This window comes from Macrobrachium rosenbergii, chromosome 12 (genome assembly GCF_040412425.1).
Source record: "Macrobrachium rosenbergii isolate ZJJX-2024 chromosome 12, ASM4041242v1, whole genome shotgun sequence".
NCBI lineage: Eukaryota > Metazoa > Arthropoda > Malacostraca > Decapoda > Palaemonidae > Macrobrachium > Macrobrachium rosenbergii.
The window spans coordinates 106,271,034-106,289,887 of record NC_089752.1 but is presented as its reverse complement, the minus strand read 5'-3'; the positions used below and the strand labels follow the sequence as shown (position 1 = coordinate 106,289,887).

At 37.0% G+C, this 18,854-nt stretch overlaps 1 protein-coding gene across 1 annotated transcript; it reads right to left on the bottom strand.

Moving 5' to 3' along the window:
* Nucleotides 1-687: 687 nt before the first annotated feature.
* On the bottom strand, nucleotides 688-18,833 carry LOC136843825 (SET and MYND domain-containing protein 4-like). Its single transcript, XM_067112618.1, has 14 exons — nucleotides 18,383-18,833; nucleotides 12,649-12,859; nucleotides 12,370-12,529; nucleotides 11,127-11,254; nucleotides 10,309-10,486; nucleotides 9,769-9,876; nucleotides 8,887-9,007; nucleotides 8,327-8,522; nucleotides 6,443-6,644; nucleotides 5,764-5,855; nucleotides 4,852-4,976; nucleotides 3,647-3,790; nucleotides 2,716-2,909; nucleotides 688-1,157 (listed from the first exon to the last, which is right to left on the bottom strand). Exons 1-14 carry the CDS (start codon nucleotides 18,391-18,393, stop codon nucleotides 967-969), a joined length of 2,061 nt encoding a protein of 686 aa, XP_066968719.1. The 5' UTR covers nucleotides 18,394-18,833; the 3' UTR covers nucleotides 688-966.
* Nucleotides 18,834-18,854: the final 21 nt, after the last annotated feature.

The following is an 18,854-nucleotide window of genomic DNA, read 5'->3' as shown; positions in this document are numbered from 1 at the left end:
ATAATGGTCGGGAAAAAAAATACCAATCAGAAATCTCTGCGAAATTGCAGAGACTCTCCACTGCGTCGATCATCATAGACTTTTAGATGAGATGGTAATTCTTGATTTCATTATTTACCTAACCATACTGAATCTGTTAGGGTGAGAGAAAACGGTTGTGTTTGAAAAACCTCCTATATTCTGCGGCGTCCCTCAGGGCTCTCCTTGAACACAAAAATGTTCTTATTTTCGCAAAGGACCTCATAACAACAGCCAATTATCGCACTGTGCTTCATTATGGTGATTCCGAATCCATTCCTGTTGTTGAACTTTAATATTTGCTGGGAATTCCATACACGCTTGGCAGATTTAACTTATATTTGACAATATTCAGATAGATCTGGAATTCTAATTGATGTAGAATAAGTTTGGCTTAATATGCACACGTTTTTGAAAGGTCTGAACTCGACAAGTTCACCCAGTCCCTCAGCCTTCCATCACACCATTCCCTCGAGGAATTTAGAAGCTTCTGCCTCTTTTAGCATTTGCAGTGTCATTCAAATTGCATTTCTTTTAAAGAGTTTATTATTTATAAAGAAGAGAATCCATCAGCCCACTTTTCCATCAGCGGCCATGCTTGATTCTGGTAGCCATGCTTGATTTCACCTTGAAAATACAGGTTCTTCGAATGAATAATAATAGAATAAGAATCAGTAACACTTTTATTGTAAGAGTACGAAAAACACAAACAAAAAAATCGAATTCAACAAAGGCAGAAATGCAAAATAAACTAGAATGAAAACCAGACTCATCCACCTGCTTTTTTGCCTGGAAATAAAGGAACTGATCTGAGTCTTACTCTCTCTCATTTCAGGAGCACAGGTTTTGGTGTTTCTTTCCAAATGTTACTTCATACCCTGGGCATCTGGAACTGACAAACCTGCTCAAAAAAGTGTGGTGAATCACCTAGAGGCCGTCTATAACTGTTTAATTCAGCGGATTTCGAATCTGGATGGTTCCTCTTGCGGCTAAGAGTAATCGGAGGTGCTGCAGAGAGAGGTGAAGCTCCTTCACGGGTGGCACGGTGTACTTGGTGATGGTATCCGCGTACGATAGAAACGATTTGATGGCTTCTTCTTTCTGGGATGCATCCAGGTGCATCTTTCCCAGCAGGTACGCTGGAGATGATAAACTGTGTGGTTAATGGCTCTCTCTCTCTCTCTCTCTCTCTCTCTCTCTCTCTCGTATATATATACATACATATTATTCACAAACATTGAGCTACGAATGTCGTTGAGCATCATATTCACTCAACCTCGGAATAAACACCGAAGGGGAATCTATAAGTGATAAGCGATCTATCACCAGGTGATAACCCTATTTTACAAAATTTCATATATATATATATGTTCAATAAACTGACCGGAAGTAGGAAGCATATAAGCTAAATAATTATGAATTTGGAATATATGATTTAAATATATAGCATAAGATAGATAAAACGAATATCTAACATAGGGAGTAAACATATAAATTATGGTGTCATTCTCAATCTCGTTCAAAAAGGTACTCTCACAAAAATTTTGTAAATAATAATAATGCGTGTGTATTTTTTTCACGTACGCCGTACATGTTTTATATTAACAGGCAAGCTCCAAATGTCGTTTGATATGAAATTCACTCAACCCTCGGAATAAAAACACCGAAGGGGGAATTTTAAGTGGTAAGTTATCGTAGCGCCACTGAAAAGTCGTCGTACCTCATTCACTTGATGGTTCCAGTCAATTTGGTGCGGATTGCTTATCACTGACAAATTCCCCTTCGGTGAGTATTCCGAGGGTTAAATGAATTTCATATCAAACGACATTTGGAGCTTGTTTGTTGATATGAAACATGTCACGGTGTACGTGAAAAAAATACACACATTATTTACGTATTTATGTTTATATATTTATTTGTACAATTTTTGTGAGAGTACCCTTTTGAACCAGATTGAGATTGAAAACATAAATTATATGTGTACTCCATATGTTAGATATTCGTTTTATCTATCTTATGCTATATATTTAAACCATGCATTCCAAAATCATAATTATGTATCTTATATGTCCTATTCCAGTCATTTTTTTTTATTTATATCTATGAAATTTTGTAAAATGGCAACACCAAATAAGATCTTTACCTTTATAAACTTGAAAGTTTTGAATCATGCGTACGGAAATTGTCATTTGAGGATCCAAAAGTGTTCTTTATAGACTTACATCCAAAGTAAAGTTTTGCTGACAAAATCATAATGAGATTTGAGTGAATACAGTGCTCAGTTACCAGTCTTTATTTATTATCAATATTAGTTACCTGAGTTTACTGGGGCAATTGAGGATTTTTTTAAGCTACGCCTTGTATAATTATTGGAAAAAATCACGAAATTAATTAAAAAGAGTCTCATTACAGAATTCTTGTTGATTCAGGACTGTTGTAATAAGAAAGTACTGATACTCTTTGGAGGAAGAATATTTTAGTAGAATATTAAGGGCCTAATGATAATTACCAGGTACCTTTGCATAAATTATCGTAACTAAACAATATCCATGAAGTTTATCCATAAGAGTAAATGTTTATTCTACAAAAGCAGAGGCCAGAACAGTCCTGGGAGAGAAGTCCATAATACTGACACTAAACTTTCCGTATCTCAAATCGTGAATAACCCAAACACCCTTTTTCCGGCAACGCACTTACATTCCTCTGCTTTGGAGATGACGTTCATCGTGTCCTTGACATTGACCTGCGTGTTGCACCCGGGGCACTTGATCTGGGTTTTGGAAGGGTCGGTGATGCCGAATCCCGCCGAACAAGTCTGGCACCGGAATCTGCGCTTGAAGGCCATTTTCTGATACACTGGCCAGTCGTTTTTACAGGCCTCGCACGCACACCTGTTTCGGAGGAAAGTTACAAGCATCGGTAAAGGAAATTCTAATTCCTTTTGTCTGTTAAGACTGAAGAGGCAATAATCAAGCTAGCCAAAGCTTCCTCGCCAGAGAAAATATACATACATACATACATACATACATACAAATAATCGTAGACTTTCTTCCACCATTCTGATATCACAAAAGAGTGATGATATTTATTAAAAGCACCGTCAGAAATATTGGTTAAGAGCAAGAATACGTCAGCCTAACCAAGGTTGCATTTTCAGGGGAAATTCGCTTTTATATACTTCAAAAACAACGGTGGAATCCTCAAGAACCCCATCTGTTCCTGAAGAAGAAAAGAGAAATAAATAGAGGAATGGATCGACCTGGCCGGTTCATTTTCCCCTAAATTCCTCTCTTCCCTGCCCGTAATCCCTCCTTATTTTACCTCAAAGGAATGGACGGCTTTTTTTTTCTTTTTTGTCTTACGCTGGCAGAGCTCTTCTCTGGTTTATTATAACCTCTTGTAAATTTATAAGCAAAATGTTATAAAAAATTTTTCTTTTTTAAACAAAAGCCGTTCGTCGAATGGTAGAAAGGGATCGATGTACTGTACATTCCTTAACTTTTTCCCTCGGCCTTTCAAGTACCAGATTTCTAAAGATTATCAGGACATCAGTATGAATTATATTCTTAAGTGTAAAAGGGGCTATATCAAAATACTAAACAGCTAAATCATCTTTGTAAATCCTCACGTGAACCAGTATCGCGAGAGAAGCTTGCGCTGACGCTGCTGTATTTCGTGGTGAGTGAAGACGGGGCCGTAGTTCTCCGCCACAACCTCGCCAGCCTTCAAGGGACGCAGGTTCAACACGACCATCTTGGTGCCCTTGAAGAACCTGAGTGAAAGGAACAAATCACACAATGCATAATGATAATAATACAGTGGATATGAAAACGGAATTCTGAGGAAGACGGGACGTTGCGATAAAATAAAATGAGTCGCGAATGCAGAGTGGAAAGAACGATGTTTGCAAATGTGCTGTTTGGGAATAAGGAAACTGCAGACACTGGTGAAATAGTTTGAAAGCAGATAGTCTTACGTACAGATTCAAAGCAGCAAGATGATATTGAGAGGGATAAAGAGGGGTTACCTTTCTGGTGAGCATATAACAAAGAGGTTTTTTTTATAACAAGAAGGTTAGACGCGGTCGTTTGAGAAAAAGGAAGTATATCATAATACAGTTTCAAGTTCAACACCACAGGAAATAAAAAAAAAGGGTTCTTTTGGATTAAAAAGGAAGTAAATCATAATACAGTGTCAAGTTCGATGCCACAGGAATAAAAAAAAAAGGGGTTGTTTTAGGTTGAAAAGGAAGTATATCATAATACAGTTTCAAGTTCAACACCACAGGAATAAAAAAAAAGGGGGGTTCTTTTGGGTTAAAAAGGGTGTCTATCATGATACAGTTTCAAGCTCGACACCACAGGAATAAAAAAAAAAAAAAGGTTGTTTTAGGTTAAAAAGGAAGTATGTCATAATACAGTTTCAAGTTCAACACCTCAGGAATAAAAAAAAAGGGGTTCTTTTGGGTTAAAAAGGAAGTAAATCATAATATAGTTTCAAGTTCGACGCCACAAAAATAAAAAAAAGGGTTGTTTTAGGTTAAAAAGGAAATATATCATAATACAGTTTCAAGTTCAGCACCACAGGAATAAAAAAAGGGGGTCCTTTTGGGTTAAAAAGGGTGTCTATCATGATACAGTTTCAAGCTCGACACCACAGGAATAAAAAAATAAGGGGTTCTTTTGGGTTAAAACGAAGTATATCATAATACAATTTCAAGTTCAACACCACAGGAATAAAAAAAATTTTTCTTTTGGGTTAATACGACATGCTTGTGCTTGAACGCATACCTAGATACTATAGGGCAGTACGAAGTGTTCTATAGAACGTTACCTGGCCACCGCAGGATAGCACGAATGGTTGCAGAACGAAATAGTTGGATACAAGGCGAGACCGAGACTTATGTTTTTAGCCTCCTTGAAGTTCACTTTGTCCTTCGCAAAACCAACTCCAGTCACCTAGAAAATGGAAGCTTAGAATTACTGAAATTGCTAACAGGATTAGATTTTCAGTTGCATTAAATCTTGCAAAAGTCCATTATTATGACTAAACAGGACCTGTTTCGAACCCTGGATGACTTCAGCCGACAAACTAGAGACATACTCTTAAGTGATTAAATAAGATTTTCCAAGATTACAACAGATTCCTAGAGATTTAATGCAGTATTCATATTCATGACGGGATACAAAAATATTTTTGAATGCAACGATGGTTTTGAAATGTCAGATTACAACATTAAAGAATTATTAATAAGTTCCGGCGAATAATATCAATATTTACCCATGAAAACAGTTGGTTTTAATGTACAGAAACCCTTATTTTCTCAATGATTGACAAAATTATTGAACATTAATTAAATGAGGTTTCTCATCTTTTGAATTTCACATTCATATTATTACCTACATATAATTGTGTCTTTCACTCAAGTTCATAATGCTAATGCTAATGACAACGTGGAGATGAGTTTATATTATATATATATATATATATATATATATATATATATATATATATATATATATATATATATATATATATATATATATACATATATATGTAAATACATACATATGTGTGTTATATATACTGTATATGTATATATACATCTATATATATGTATATATATGTATATAAATATATATATATATATATATATATATATATATATATATATATATATATATATATATATATATATATACATATTCGATTACATTTTATATCAGTCACCACTTTGTAACTTACTTCATGAGAGTTAAACTGTAAAATCTGAAGGTGTCGAAGCAGCAGACTGCCGATGAAGACTTCGTCTTCTGTCAGTTCCTTGTCGGGAGGGCCTGATGGACAAAAGACACTGCTGCATAAAAATATAGGTTTTTCAACACTCTTTAAAGCTACACGTATCTAGGGCTTTATCTAATACGCCTGAACTCATTTTGTATTTATTCCAGCTGTATATAGAAGTTCATACGATTGACTAACAATTTTGGAAGTTCAAGGTTTCAAATACGTTGTGATTTATCATTGTCCCACGTAAAGTGACAGCACTGCTATCTGTTCGAGAACTATAATTATTTTAATCGTAAATAAACCATCAAATATCTCATTGCTGAGTTGATACTGCTATCTGTAGAACAGTTGGCATCCCGTGAGGCCGAATGAGAAAAGTGATATCTACAAGGTGAAAGATTAGATATGACGGGAAAAGGATTCTTCCCAAACTGAAATATTAGTATTTTGAAGGCTAAAGTTTCAACATATCAGCTCAGTGCAGCAATTTATACCTTGAATCTACAGACACCCAAAGCTACGTCCAGAAAAGCGAGGCCTGATGAAGGGGAAACTTTATCATAACCATTTTCTCGATGTGGACGAAACGTAATTTAATGTAAAGGCGACAAGAGAGAGAGAGAGTTTCACCTACTTTCTTCATCCCATCTCCCGAAGAAGTGCATTCTCTGAAGGACTTTCAGGAGGAAGCAGGCCATCAGAGACCGTTCGAGGAAGTCTTCAGGAGACCTCTTCTCAGGCAAGGCCACCATGTTGTAGACGGAGACGTAGTCATCTGGTCGATGGGGGTTCTTCTCCGAAGGAAGCCTGGCCGGTTCCTCCAGACGTGGTTTCAGCTGGTTGGGGAAAGAGATCATTCAGAATACTGCGCAAGTTATGCAGTCTTTCATGTTATGGTATGAATATAATGTCTGCTAGATTGTCGTGGTTCACTGAGTAAACATTGGCAATACTACCATGCCAAATATTGGAAAAAGATTGAATTCCTGTATATCTAAATCAACAATTACTGAAAATAGAAATATCAAGTTATGATTATTATCGTAACCCTTCAAACTACAATGGTACAGGGCATAAAGAATAATCTGAATGCTGATAGTTCTATAATATTTAGAAATCTAGTCATTTTTTAACCCACTTATTATTATAAATAATCTTCATGATTTTCAGTAATGACAGTGACCGTCATGTACAGATCTAACTTGATAAAATAATTCTGTTTGTCCTTGGGGTAGTTTATATATATATATATATATATATATATATATATATATATATATATATATATATATATATATATATATATAGAAGTGGTCAACACACAATCACGTGTGTAACAGGGATCGAACCCTGGTCTTTCAATCGAAAGGCAAGTGCACTTACAATATGACCTACACGGGTCATACAAGAAGTTGGAACCTAAGTTTTTCTGTACCTAAGGCTTGTATCAGGGTAGGCTTGCTGCCTAGTACACCAGCGAATTTTACCCAACTTCCCGACCCAACACCCAACTGATAGCATTTCATTCGAGTTATTCCTTATATATTTGTGTATATATATGTATATATATATATATATATATATATATCTATATAGTTATATATAGGATAGATATATATATATATATATATATATATAAAACTTTTAAAAATCACTTATATGGGGTAGTTTTTATATATATATATATATATATATATATATATATATATATATATATATATATATATATATATATATATATATTTAGTCTGCTATGGTTGCTATAGCCAGGATAGATCAGGGTATAGGCTAGCTACCTTAGCGTAAAAATATATTTTATTAAAACTTTTAAAGCTTCACTTATAGGTGAATAATTCATGTTCTTGACTGCGAATGTGACTAGGTCATAAAATATAGATAACCTCAGGTGCTCCTTGTTTCAACAATGAGGAAATATGCCTTCTTTCAGACAAAATTTATGAAGACAACACTCCACATTGTTAAAACTAAACAAGCCATTCTGACTGTGAGAAACAGGACTCGTAAAGCTTTGGGCCATATCAATTACTGCATCTATTACAAGCACAGTAGTAGTACCCACCTTTGCCATCCTTTCATTGCATCCTAGGAGATCAAACGGATGTCAACCAAACCCAAAGTACTTTTCCTAACCCACAACAACAACACCTAATCCATACATCATCGTCTTTGAAGACAACCTCTTTTGTTAAAGCTAACAAGCCATTCTGACTGTCCGGACAAAGGCCCAAAATATGCAATAATTTTCAGATGGTCTGTAAAATGCTTTATTGCATCAGTAGGATATACGGAAAAATTTAAATGTACTTATTCCCCACTGTAAACGCATCCATTTTCCCATTTTTTAAGTGATTTTTGACAAAAGTTTTTTAACGCAATATTTTTTATATATAAAATCTAGGTTATAATAATATATCTGTACAAAAGAGGGCAAAACTCCCGGAAAATGTGTCCTTCATAATAATCCCAACTTTTGCATTCCTCGAAGAAAGTGGCTTACCTCTTTGAAGAATTCCAGGTCATGCAGCGTTATCAGTCTCAGAGCGAGGCTCGAGTTCAGAGACATCCCGGACCCCCTCAGAAGCTCCCCAGATTTGCACTCCCATCTGTGGTAAGACTCGAGGGACTCGTCGCGACATTGCTTGCTGCAGAAAGTGATAGCTGAACACCACTTGCAAGCGACGGGAGCTACTAATCTGAGGATTAAAATGATAGCCGGTGATTTAAAACAACGAGTATACACTGCACGATGGGTTGCAGATGCAATAACATCTGAACAGAGTGTGAGGCATTTGCAGAGAAAGCTAGATACAGGTTAAGAGCAATGTGATTATTCACCCGGCATTTGTGTCTTAGCAGTTATGGCATTGTGCAGTAGGAAATCATGACTTAATTTTTTAACTGATTCTTTTTTTAAACTAACCTGACCTTATGCAGTCAGATTCACAGCCGACACCTAAAAGTAATCTAAAACTTTACTTCCCTAATATTGGCCTACGACTCTCCCACAGACATCGTACTATGCCATAACTGTGGAGTTACTTTTTTTTTGTTATTTACCTTGCGGCGCAGTGATGACAATGAGTTCCGGTTCTGTCTAGGTGCAGCACAAACGCGTAAGGTTTCTCAGAGAACAAGACTTGTCCTGATCCTACCGGTCTCGTCACTACTGCATAACGACCTGAGGACACGCGAAGTAAAAGTTTACAATCGGAAATTAAGAGGGAGAGATAGTTACTACTGAAAATGCTTTAGTCTAACACGTAATGTTTTTTTCTGTCGTAATAACAAGGTAACGAGAACAGGCATGAGGTATATTGTAATCAGGAAATAAACAGTTGCTTCCCGAAGCTCTTTTGACCAATGGGTACTCAAAAAAGGGAGACATTCATCTTTAATTAGAGATTTTGAGCTTATTTAGTTTGTATAAGGATCATTACTGTAAACTATTATGATCCATATACAAACTATACAAGCTCAAAATCTCTACTTAAACATGAATATGTCTTTTTTTTGAGTACCCATTGGTTAAAAGAGCTTCGGCAACACCTGTTTATTTCCGGATTATAAATATACTTCGTGTTTGTTCTAAGTATCTCGTTATTACGACAGGAAAAATATATTACGGATTTAGTAGCAGTCATTTCTCCCTCATAATTTCCGATTATTCTCCTCATGGAACCATGAGACCATAATTATGAGGCTGAGCGCCTGGAATCCGTTTTATGCTGATTAAAGCATTAAACTCTAGTTCACCGAGAAATCATAAAAATATTGTTTACTCTAAAAACCTGACTTGACACAAGTCAACAACTACAGTAAATGAAACGAACCCCCTCTACTAGTAAGTGCAAAAATATATAATAAAAACCCTGAATAACGATTAAAAAAAGGGAACTGAAGTCAAATAAAAAATGCGTTAACTGAAACATTAACCCTTACCAGCTTCCTTAGATTCCTCGATTCCAACGGCGGCCGAAGCATTTGGAATAATGGGATTTTTGCCAGCGAACAAAGAGTCGTCCCCTTCTTGAGTTTTCACTTCAGTTTCTGTAAGATTTTTAAAAAATGCTTGAGATATAAAAATTTCTCTCTCTCTCTCTCTCTCTCTCTCTCTCTCTCTCTCTCTCTCTCTCTCTCTCTCTCTCTCTCTCTCACTGGAACGTCAGCACTCATGCACACTAGAGACTGTTATACAGATTCCCTGGATGAAACGCATTTTTGCCAGTCTCCATAAAGCTCCTTGAGTTTTAACTTCAGTTTCTGTGAGTTTTTAAAAAATGCTTGAGATATAAAAATTTCATTCTCTCTCTCTCTCTCTCTCTCTCTCTCTCTCTCTCTCTCTCTCTCTCTCTCTCTTTCTGTGTGTGTGTGTGTGTGTGTGTGTGTGTGTGTGTGTGGAATCAACGCTCATGCTTACTGGAGACTGTTCTACAGATTCTCAGCATAAAAGGCATGTATTCTCTCCTTTAGTCTATCTACCTTTGTCAGTTTTGTCTTGACACTGTTCCGCCTTTTTCGCTAGGTCTTTCTTCCACGCTTCCATTTTCTTCTCTTCTAAAGTAGAATCGGAGAGAGCACTGTCAGCTGCGTGGAAGGCTTCCAGAGCCTGGCTGTGCTTACCCAGCTTCACAAGGCACTGTCCCCTACGATCCAATACCTGAGGAAAATTCTAATTATTAGCTAATCAGTTTTACTTCCGTGGATTAAGTTTCAATGTAACACTTCCATCATTCATCTATAACCCAGACTGTTGCTATGGACAGTAATTAGGACAAGTTTTTTTTGTGTTAAAATTTCACACTTATCGGCAACCTCTCGTATAAGTAAAGATGAAATATCAATAGCGCTGTATGCTGTTATATGCTGGTAAACAACCTGGCCTTTGTGTAATAGTTGTCCTAGTTTTACATCATGTGTTAACCAGTTATCTCTTTCCTGGGTTATTAAGGTTGTCGTTTCTCGCACCGCAAAGTTAATCAGTGGTGAGTGCTCTGTAGCCCGAAGAGATTAATTTTTGAAATATTTCTTACGGAAAAAATAAGTCTCTACATTGTGTTTACTCCCTCAGATTTTCAATACTTCACTCAGAAACAAATTCTCACTTTCCATACTTTTTCAGACAAATTCTCAAATTTTCAATAGGTTTTTCAGGCAAAAATTCTCAATTTTCACTAGGTTTTTTTTTTTTAGATAAAATTCTCAAAAGTTCAATACGTTTTTCAGACAATTCTCAAACGTTCAGTATGGCTACTTTAGCTATACCAGTTATTAGGCTACGAAGGAAAGAATAGACTTACCTTGTACATTAAATTGGAAGGATAGCCAGCCTCTACGGCCAACTCAATATCATTAAGACAAAGCTGATACTTCCCCAGATGAAACAGCACAGCTGATCTGTTCGCATAACTTAATGATAAACATTCCTCTGAAAAAAAAAATAGGACAGTAAACTAGTAAATATCAAAACAGGGGTATAATAACTTGCAATTTCCTACCACTATTGCCATATCAAGTATTGTTTGTACCTTCGAACTTCCTTATGCAAATGAGCCAGGAGATTACTTTCGGATTACTTTTCTTATCTGCTTGTTTTTATTTATCACATCATTTTACTGCAACGCGTGGAATGACTGTTATATCAAAAGTCAGTGACTGGATGCTCGTTATCAAACGGCAGTGTGTGTGTTATCTCAACAGTTAATGGAATCTGTCACGGAGCCTGAAAAGGAAAACGAAAGCTAAAAACTTTTTTTATATATTTATTTGCTACGTGCCTGATAGCGAGAGTTTTTACGACTATATTGCGAAGTTCTCTACCGTGGAAATTCATTATTCATCTCATTCATCCATTCATCAGAAACTTTAGGCAGACGAAAACCCAGTCAATAAGACGGCAGTCATTACAATGGAGAAACTGAACGGCTTCATTTCAAAACATCTGCCTACCCATAATGGTTATTTTCATATGTATCCCGGTATAACTCCGCAGAGTTTTTAAAACTTTATTGACATTCCTTTCAATTCATTTCCTATGTTACGAAAGTCGTAAATCTTTAGCTTTATTCTGTCAACAGACGCCTGGCTAATAAGACGTAATGTTTTTCTCAAAAATGAACCTCACAGGAACAAATCGGAGAGCATTCACCAAATAATTATCTGGAAACAGTGTCAAAAGACACTGTCGATGAGGTTCATTACTATCAGACAAACTCTGATGTCTTATATTTTACTGTATTCCACTTATAAGAATTGGCTCCGGAATCTGATACACAAAAATCATTAGATTTAATAGTATTTTCTGCCTTCGTTCTCAGAAACACCTCATTAGCAAACATTCTGTGCTCAAACTACTGAACCTCCTGGGTCGATGTGACAGCACTGCAAACACACGAAAGACAGAAATGATCATGTCAACTACATCATCTGGAGCTTGCATTCCAAGAAGATCACTAAAGCTAATTCATTCTAAACTCAGATACTGTGAAGATTCCTCAGCCTTTTATGAGGCAAGAGAGAAACAGATGAAAGTATCGAACTTACCCGAATTACAAGGGGCCTGCATGATAGCCCTGCTGTACATAACCAACGACTCCTTGTCGTCTTTATCCTGAAATGCCCTGTTTCCCTTGGTGCGGAAATACTCCGCTTGGTCGCTAACCTTTTCCTTGTACATGCTCTCGATTTTCAACGTGTGCACTGGCTGCAATAAATGTGAGAATCTGGTCACGATGGAATTCAGTATCAATGATTAACATTTTCTATAAGAAAGTGTTTAAACACATTCTGATGCCAAGCAGATAAATGAATGCCCCCACTGACCTTAATGGCCCAGGTGTCCAGAATTCTTGCCTCGTCGGTCTTCAAGCTGCCAAATTTCTTGAAGAAAGCATCGGACACCTGAGCATCGATTTGCTCGATGAAATGAGTGAAGAAGCCTGTCTTGCGATCGAACAGCGTCGCGTCCGAGCACATGCTGTGGAGGTAGCGTTGGATTTCATCCTCGCTGGCCCCCAGACCCGGCTCTTCCCGTCTGGAAAATCCAGCGATGCGTAAGGAAAAATTTATGCTGCAACAGCCGCTGTGTTCTATTTGTATAGCCTAGCATTGCATATCACCGGTTAGATTAGCCACTTCTTGTTCGCAGCAGTGGATTGCCTTGATCTGAATTTATAATTTGCTTAATTTTTTGGGTGTAAAATAAAAGTATTTTCAAAAAAGTGACTGTCAAATATAGAGCAATAATTATAATCGTTTTTACAGATAAGAAAAACAAACACAGTGATTATCATTGCCAACCATTGCAAAGCTAAAAATAACAGGTTACACTTAAGACAAAATGGCAAAAGTCCTAACAAAACTTTAGAAATATTTATGAAAATAATAATAACAATAATAATATGTAAAATACATTGCATACCCATATTTTCATTTTGGAGAGTAATACCACGACATCGGCGCACCCATCCTTCAAGCTCCTCATTTGTACAAAAGTTAAGTACACCTTAGTTTTACCAGACCACTGAGCTGATTAACAGCTCTCCTAGGGCTGGCCCGAAGGATTAGATTTATTTAACGTGGCTAAGTACCAGTTGGTTGCTTAACAACGGGACCTACAGCTTATTGTGGAATCCGAACCACTTTATAGCGAGAAATGAATTTCTATCACCAGAAATAAATTCCTCTAACTCTTCATTAGCCGGCCGGAGAGTCGAACTCGGACCTAGTGAGTGCTAGGCCACAACTCTACCGACTCTCCCAACGAAGAGCTCTCATTTGTACAAAACAACAGTTCTCTTTGATCACTTTCTTTGGAGTTAGTTTTCGTGTTAGAATGCTGATTTTGGCGTCATTTTAAATCTGAATCATTTCGATTTATGGCACTATGTTAAAAAACACGAATAAAATTTATAAATGATAAATTAAAATTACTGACAAAAATTATATACTTTGCTGTAAAAATAACTCACCAAAAAATTTATAAATGATAAACTGAAATTACTGAAAAAAAATTTTATACCTTGCTGCAGAAATATTTACCAAAAACTAAGTGTCAGAAATATTTGATATCTTTTGCAATATGTAACTAGAGTAAATGGACTTCCAAAGACACATAGTCTTAAGCTATTTATACCAGCTAATGTCAGTTAAAATTTAGTGAAAGATGGAAAAGTTATTTATTCTCTAATGGGAAGTTATTTAGTGATATTCATATCTATTGGTATGTCAAGTTCGTTTCTTGCAATGATACCAGTTTTGGTATCTTGGAGTTTTAGTCTTCTGTAAAAGAAAACTATTGTGCCGGCTTTGTCTGTCTGTCCGCACTTTTTTCTGTCCGCACTTTTTCTGTCCACCCTCAGATCCTAAAAACTACCGAGGCTTGAGGGCTTCAAATTGGTATGTTGATCATCCACCCTCCAATTATCAAACATACCAAATTGCAGCCCTCTAGCCTCAGTAGTTTTTATTTTATTTAAGGTTAAAGTTAGTCATAAAGTTTCATGGGCCGCGGAGTCATACAGCATTATACCGAGATCACCGAAAGGTAGATCTATTTTCGGTGGTCTTGATTATACACAGTAGCGGCTGTACAGAAAACTCGATTGCGCAGAAGAAACTTCGGCTCATTTTTTACTCGTTTATTTATCGTAGTCTTTTCAAAAACAAAAGCAAATTTAATGCGGTAAACCCTCAAAAAGACGTGTTGAAATTGGTCAAAATCTAAAGTTCCTAAACTTTGCAAAAGAAAATATCTTTTCAGTATTAAAGCAACATAGATATATTATTTTCTTTTACCATGCAATGCTTAATTAGGAGTAAGTTATCCATATTGCGTCAGAGTTTATCGCTTTCTGATTTGATTGCCAATTTAAACAAATAATATTGCAAATTTTCCATCATCAAAGCATTAAAAAAAAAATCATCCATCACGGATATTATTGCCATTTCAGTAGAGATATTCTCGTCCTGAAGGCTGATTGATTTTCCGGTAAATATTCAGTTTATCAAGATATTACGCTATTCGCTGACGTGCCTCCGTTCAATCTTTTTCGACAAGGAAAAAATCTACTTGATATTTGATTCTGTCCTATAGATTGCTTGTCTCTTTTACACTGAGAGTTTTATTTTATATGTGCCATTATTTCACTACAAATATAATAGGTTTTTTTATATCCTTTCGTTTATCACTATTTAGCATGATACAGCTTCATGCAATCTCTGTCTCGATGTTTTCAATGGAAAATAGGTCAAGTATGACACCATGTCCTCTGACCTAGTTTTATGAGTTGCCAGGCGTGGGTCATCGTTCTCAGTTTTACTGAAAATTCTCCACTGTACTGCAGGAGGTCCTCTGGTAAAGACAAATCTTTTAGATCCTCACGTATTTTTCAGCTTTTCATCAATGAAATTAGAAGATTAATTAGCGAGTTATTCATTATTTTCATCGCCAAGGAAGATTAATAAAATGCCATCGTCAAACAAAAGTACTCTTTTTTTGGCCTATTCTGTACCGGCTTCCGGTAACCTTTGCCCACAAAATATGTATTTTCCTCTTTTAATTAGGTTAGCCAGCTCATTTTCCATTCTACCATATACAGCTCGCTTTTCAGAAGTTCCCCTTCTGTCCTATTCATAATTTATTACCGACTTCTTTTCCCAGCGAATCTCATTAAGGCCGTGAAACCATAGTCACTTGTCATTAATTCATCATGTTTTTAATTAATCAGACAATATTGTCTCTGTTTGGCTACAGCGCTTTCACATACAAACTGGAAAAACATGTGCACACCCACACACAGCAATAAGGTTTATGTTATGGAAACAAACAATCTGGCCTACTGAATTCTTTGCTGCCTTAATACCTGTGTCTGAGAATGTGTGTGCGCGTTTACCTTATGCAAACATGTTTTATTCCATACTTTCTTCGCAATTCATACGACACCATAATTTATGGATACCGCACGGGAGCCACCAACCCTCCTACGTCGATGGCAGAACATTTATTAATGACTGAGCAGATTCATTTTCTGGCTTTCCGCTATTTTCAGCCTGGACATTAACCCCTTTACTTTCTGCACGTTTATTTTCATCTGATATGTTTCTAGTTTCATGTCAACTTACGATATGAAAATGATCATCACCATCTTCATTTATTTCCATTACCTATATCAGAAGGTTGATAGTACCACTTTTATTTTAACTCATTTTTGAATAAGTATTTGGATATAATTTTTGTCACGAGCTTATCCCGAGGATGTCTGGGTACTTCTTAGGTACGTCCATTCAAAGCAGAGCCGGCAACACGATATCCCCACCTAATCTGCATACAAATGAAGCAATTAAACTCGGACCTGCCGTATTTCACTTAAACTCTACAACACTTAAAGGAATTTACTATCTTCAAATGAAGTCACTTACATTCTGGAGATCTTTAAACAAAACGCGCAGTTTCGTAAATGTTTGAACAAATGTTTTATTACTTACAATTACTTCTTTATCAGAGTATCTACCATAGCGTACGCATTGACAGAGAAAAAGGGGTCACAGGCCAATTGCGTCCTGGGTAACTGCGTCCCGATTAAATGGGTCCCGGTCAGAGGCGTCTCTGGCCATTTGCGTGCGGTGTTTTTGCGTTCCGGTCATTTGCGTCCCACCGCATGTTTATTTCATATTAGATGTAATTTTTTTATATCTCTGTAACTTAAATATCTCCACACCAGTATGCCATATGCATTTCTTATATCTTTTTATGAAATATTTTTCTTAATAAAAAAGGGATTGTAGCATGATTTTTTTTGTTCATAGAAAAATGTAATTTAAAAGCCTAAACTTAAAAAGTGAGCATGTTGTTGGAAACCCCTCGTAAGAAACTCAATTTGCGCTCAGGCCTGTAACATGCAATTAACAACTGAAGGCTCTTGTTGATATGATTGTTTCTTGGTTAGACAATATTCCCTCATTGGTAATGTTTCCTTCTTTGCTGCCAAAGCTCCTCTTTCTTGAGCGCATCAATCAATTTTCAAACAGAGAGGTGTCAACAAGTGACTGAATTTTGGACAGCATTCTGCCACCTAAACTATTGTTAGTTGTAGGCATTTTGTTCTTTATTCGATAAGGAACATACCAAGATGCAATGGAAGAGGTTACTGCAATCATCTGTACACTGCTGCCTTTTATTTGGGCAATGCATGTAACTTCAAAATACGCGATGAATTCAGAAGTCGCGGTTTTCACTCAGACTCAAAAGGCCTGATACTACATCACATACTGGAAGAAGGACTAATACAGACTCATCTAATCTTTAAACTGAGTTCTTGATCTTCATCATACCGTCGTATTAACCCGACGTCGCATATTTACTTAAAGATGAATTTTGACAAATGGAACATACACGAACTTCCTGTTACATCAGGATATAATTCTGCAATGCTCTTTTTGCCCCAGTTCAGAATCAGTCACCTCTGATTCAAGATTAAGTTGAGGGTGAGTCTGCGACAAAAGAATGAACAGGAGGTCATGTGGCTCTTTATAGAGCCACATGACCTCCTGTTCATTCTTACTGGGTAGAGGAGCAAAAACACGTCGAATACTGAATGCATCATCTTGGACATGAATGCAGCAAATTTTAAAAGTTCCATCTGCTGTCCAATTCTGAAATCGGAACGAAGATGCGCTTTCTGTTTTCATCACATAAGCCAGTTAATTACAAGACACTTTTGTCCAGTAGGCAGAACACAATATGCTTCTGGTAATTTAATAACCCTGATTGTTTAGATATTTGGCTTATCATATGCAACATGAGATCCGTTACCCAGTAATACAGTAGTTACAGGTAGTGGGACGTAAAAAGCCGGGGCTCAAAAATACAATACGCAAATGCCCAGGAACGCCAATGACCGGAACACATTTGACCGGGACACGATTGTCCAGGACGCAAATACCCTAGAACACTAGTTACCGCTCTGAAGTATTTGTCATTAGCCTACATTAAGTTTCTGGTCACGTTATTCTCTTATGGAAAGGGAAACAAAGATGAGCATCGGTAAATCTAATCCTGCACTGAATCATCTTTGTACATTTTTAAGATTTTTTTTATTCTACTCCTCCCTGTATTGAGGAATAGGACACCACTGCCTTAAAGTCTGTGAAGTCCCTTTGAGAGGGCAAAGGGTGTAACGTCACACCACAAATCGGGTATGTTATGTTGAGAGAGAGAGAGAGAGCGTTCATGCATCTGCCATGCCGTGATGCTCTGACGTCTTTTAATTTTAGGTGTAAAACACTTGTGGGATGACTGGTAACGGGAAAATAACAGCGATTGGTTTCCAAAGGACATACTCTCCCGCTGATCTTTGTCATAACACACAACGGTCTGACATAGTTCTCTCCAGGTCAAAAATCGTTTTCATGAGCGCAGTTATTTTAACGGCAACTTCAAACAACACTCCTGATGCCAAGGTTTCACAAAGTGCTTAGTCGTTGAAAAATATTAAAAAAGCATTCAGCGGTACGTGACGCCAATACTTAAACTTTCCCTCGGCGAAGTGGGACTTACCCTTCCATCATCTTGCCGATGTTTCGTCAAGACCAGCTACACCGCAGCAAAACAATTGAAGGCCCAACTCGTCCTCGTCCACTTCACAGGAGCATCACCAGCACATTTGTCCACGTTTCACCAACTTATTCCAACAAGAACTCGGCTCTCTGCGAGAAAACGTGGTTCGAGAAACCTTCCCCTCCTTCTCGAATTAGTTTACCTTCTAGGCTGCACGTGGAGCCCCCGGCACACGACCGAATATAACTGCAAAACAATGCTCGCAATTATCTTCATTATTACACGGCCCTTTCGCTACTTTCATCCTGCCCAAATGCATCCAAAATTAAGCGCGCTTTCTACTCCGTGCCGATTACTTTTTCTAACTTTGTAGAGTATTCTTCCGTGCAAAAAACTTCGTCACCTTGCAACCGTTGGAGTTGGCTAACCGAAGCGAAAAGCCTCGAAATACAGGAAGAAAAGATTTCAGCAC

Bases quoted from the DNA above. Each gene is read 5' to 3' on its own strand.
- LOC136843825 (XM_067112618.1), bottom strand. The intron at 11,255-12,369 runs GTAAGTTCGATA...TTTTTTTTTCAG, and splicing joins GCAGGCCCCTTGTAATTCGG to AGGAATGTTTATCATTAAGT. The intron at 10,487-11,126 runs GTAAGTCTATTC...AATTTTCCTCAG, and splicing joins CTTCCAATTTAATGTACAAG to GTATTGGATCGTAGGGGACA.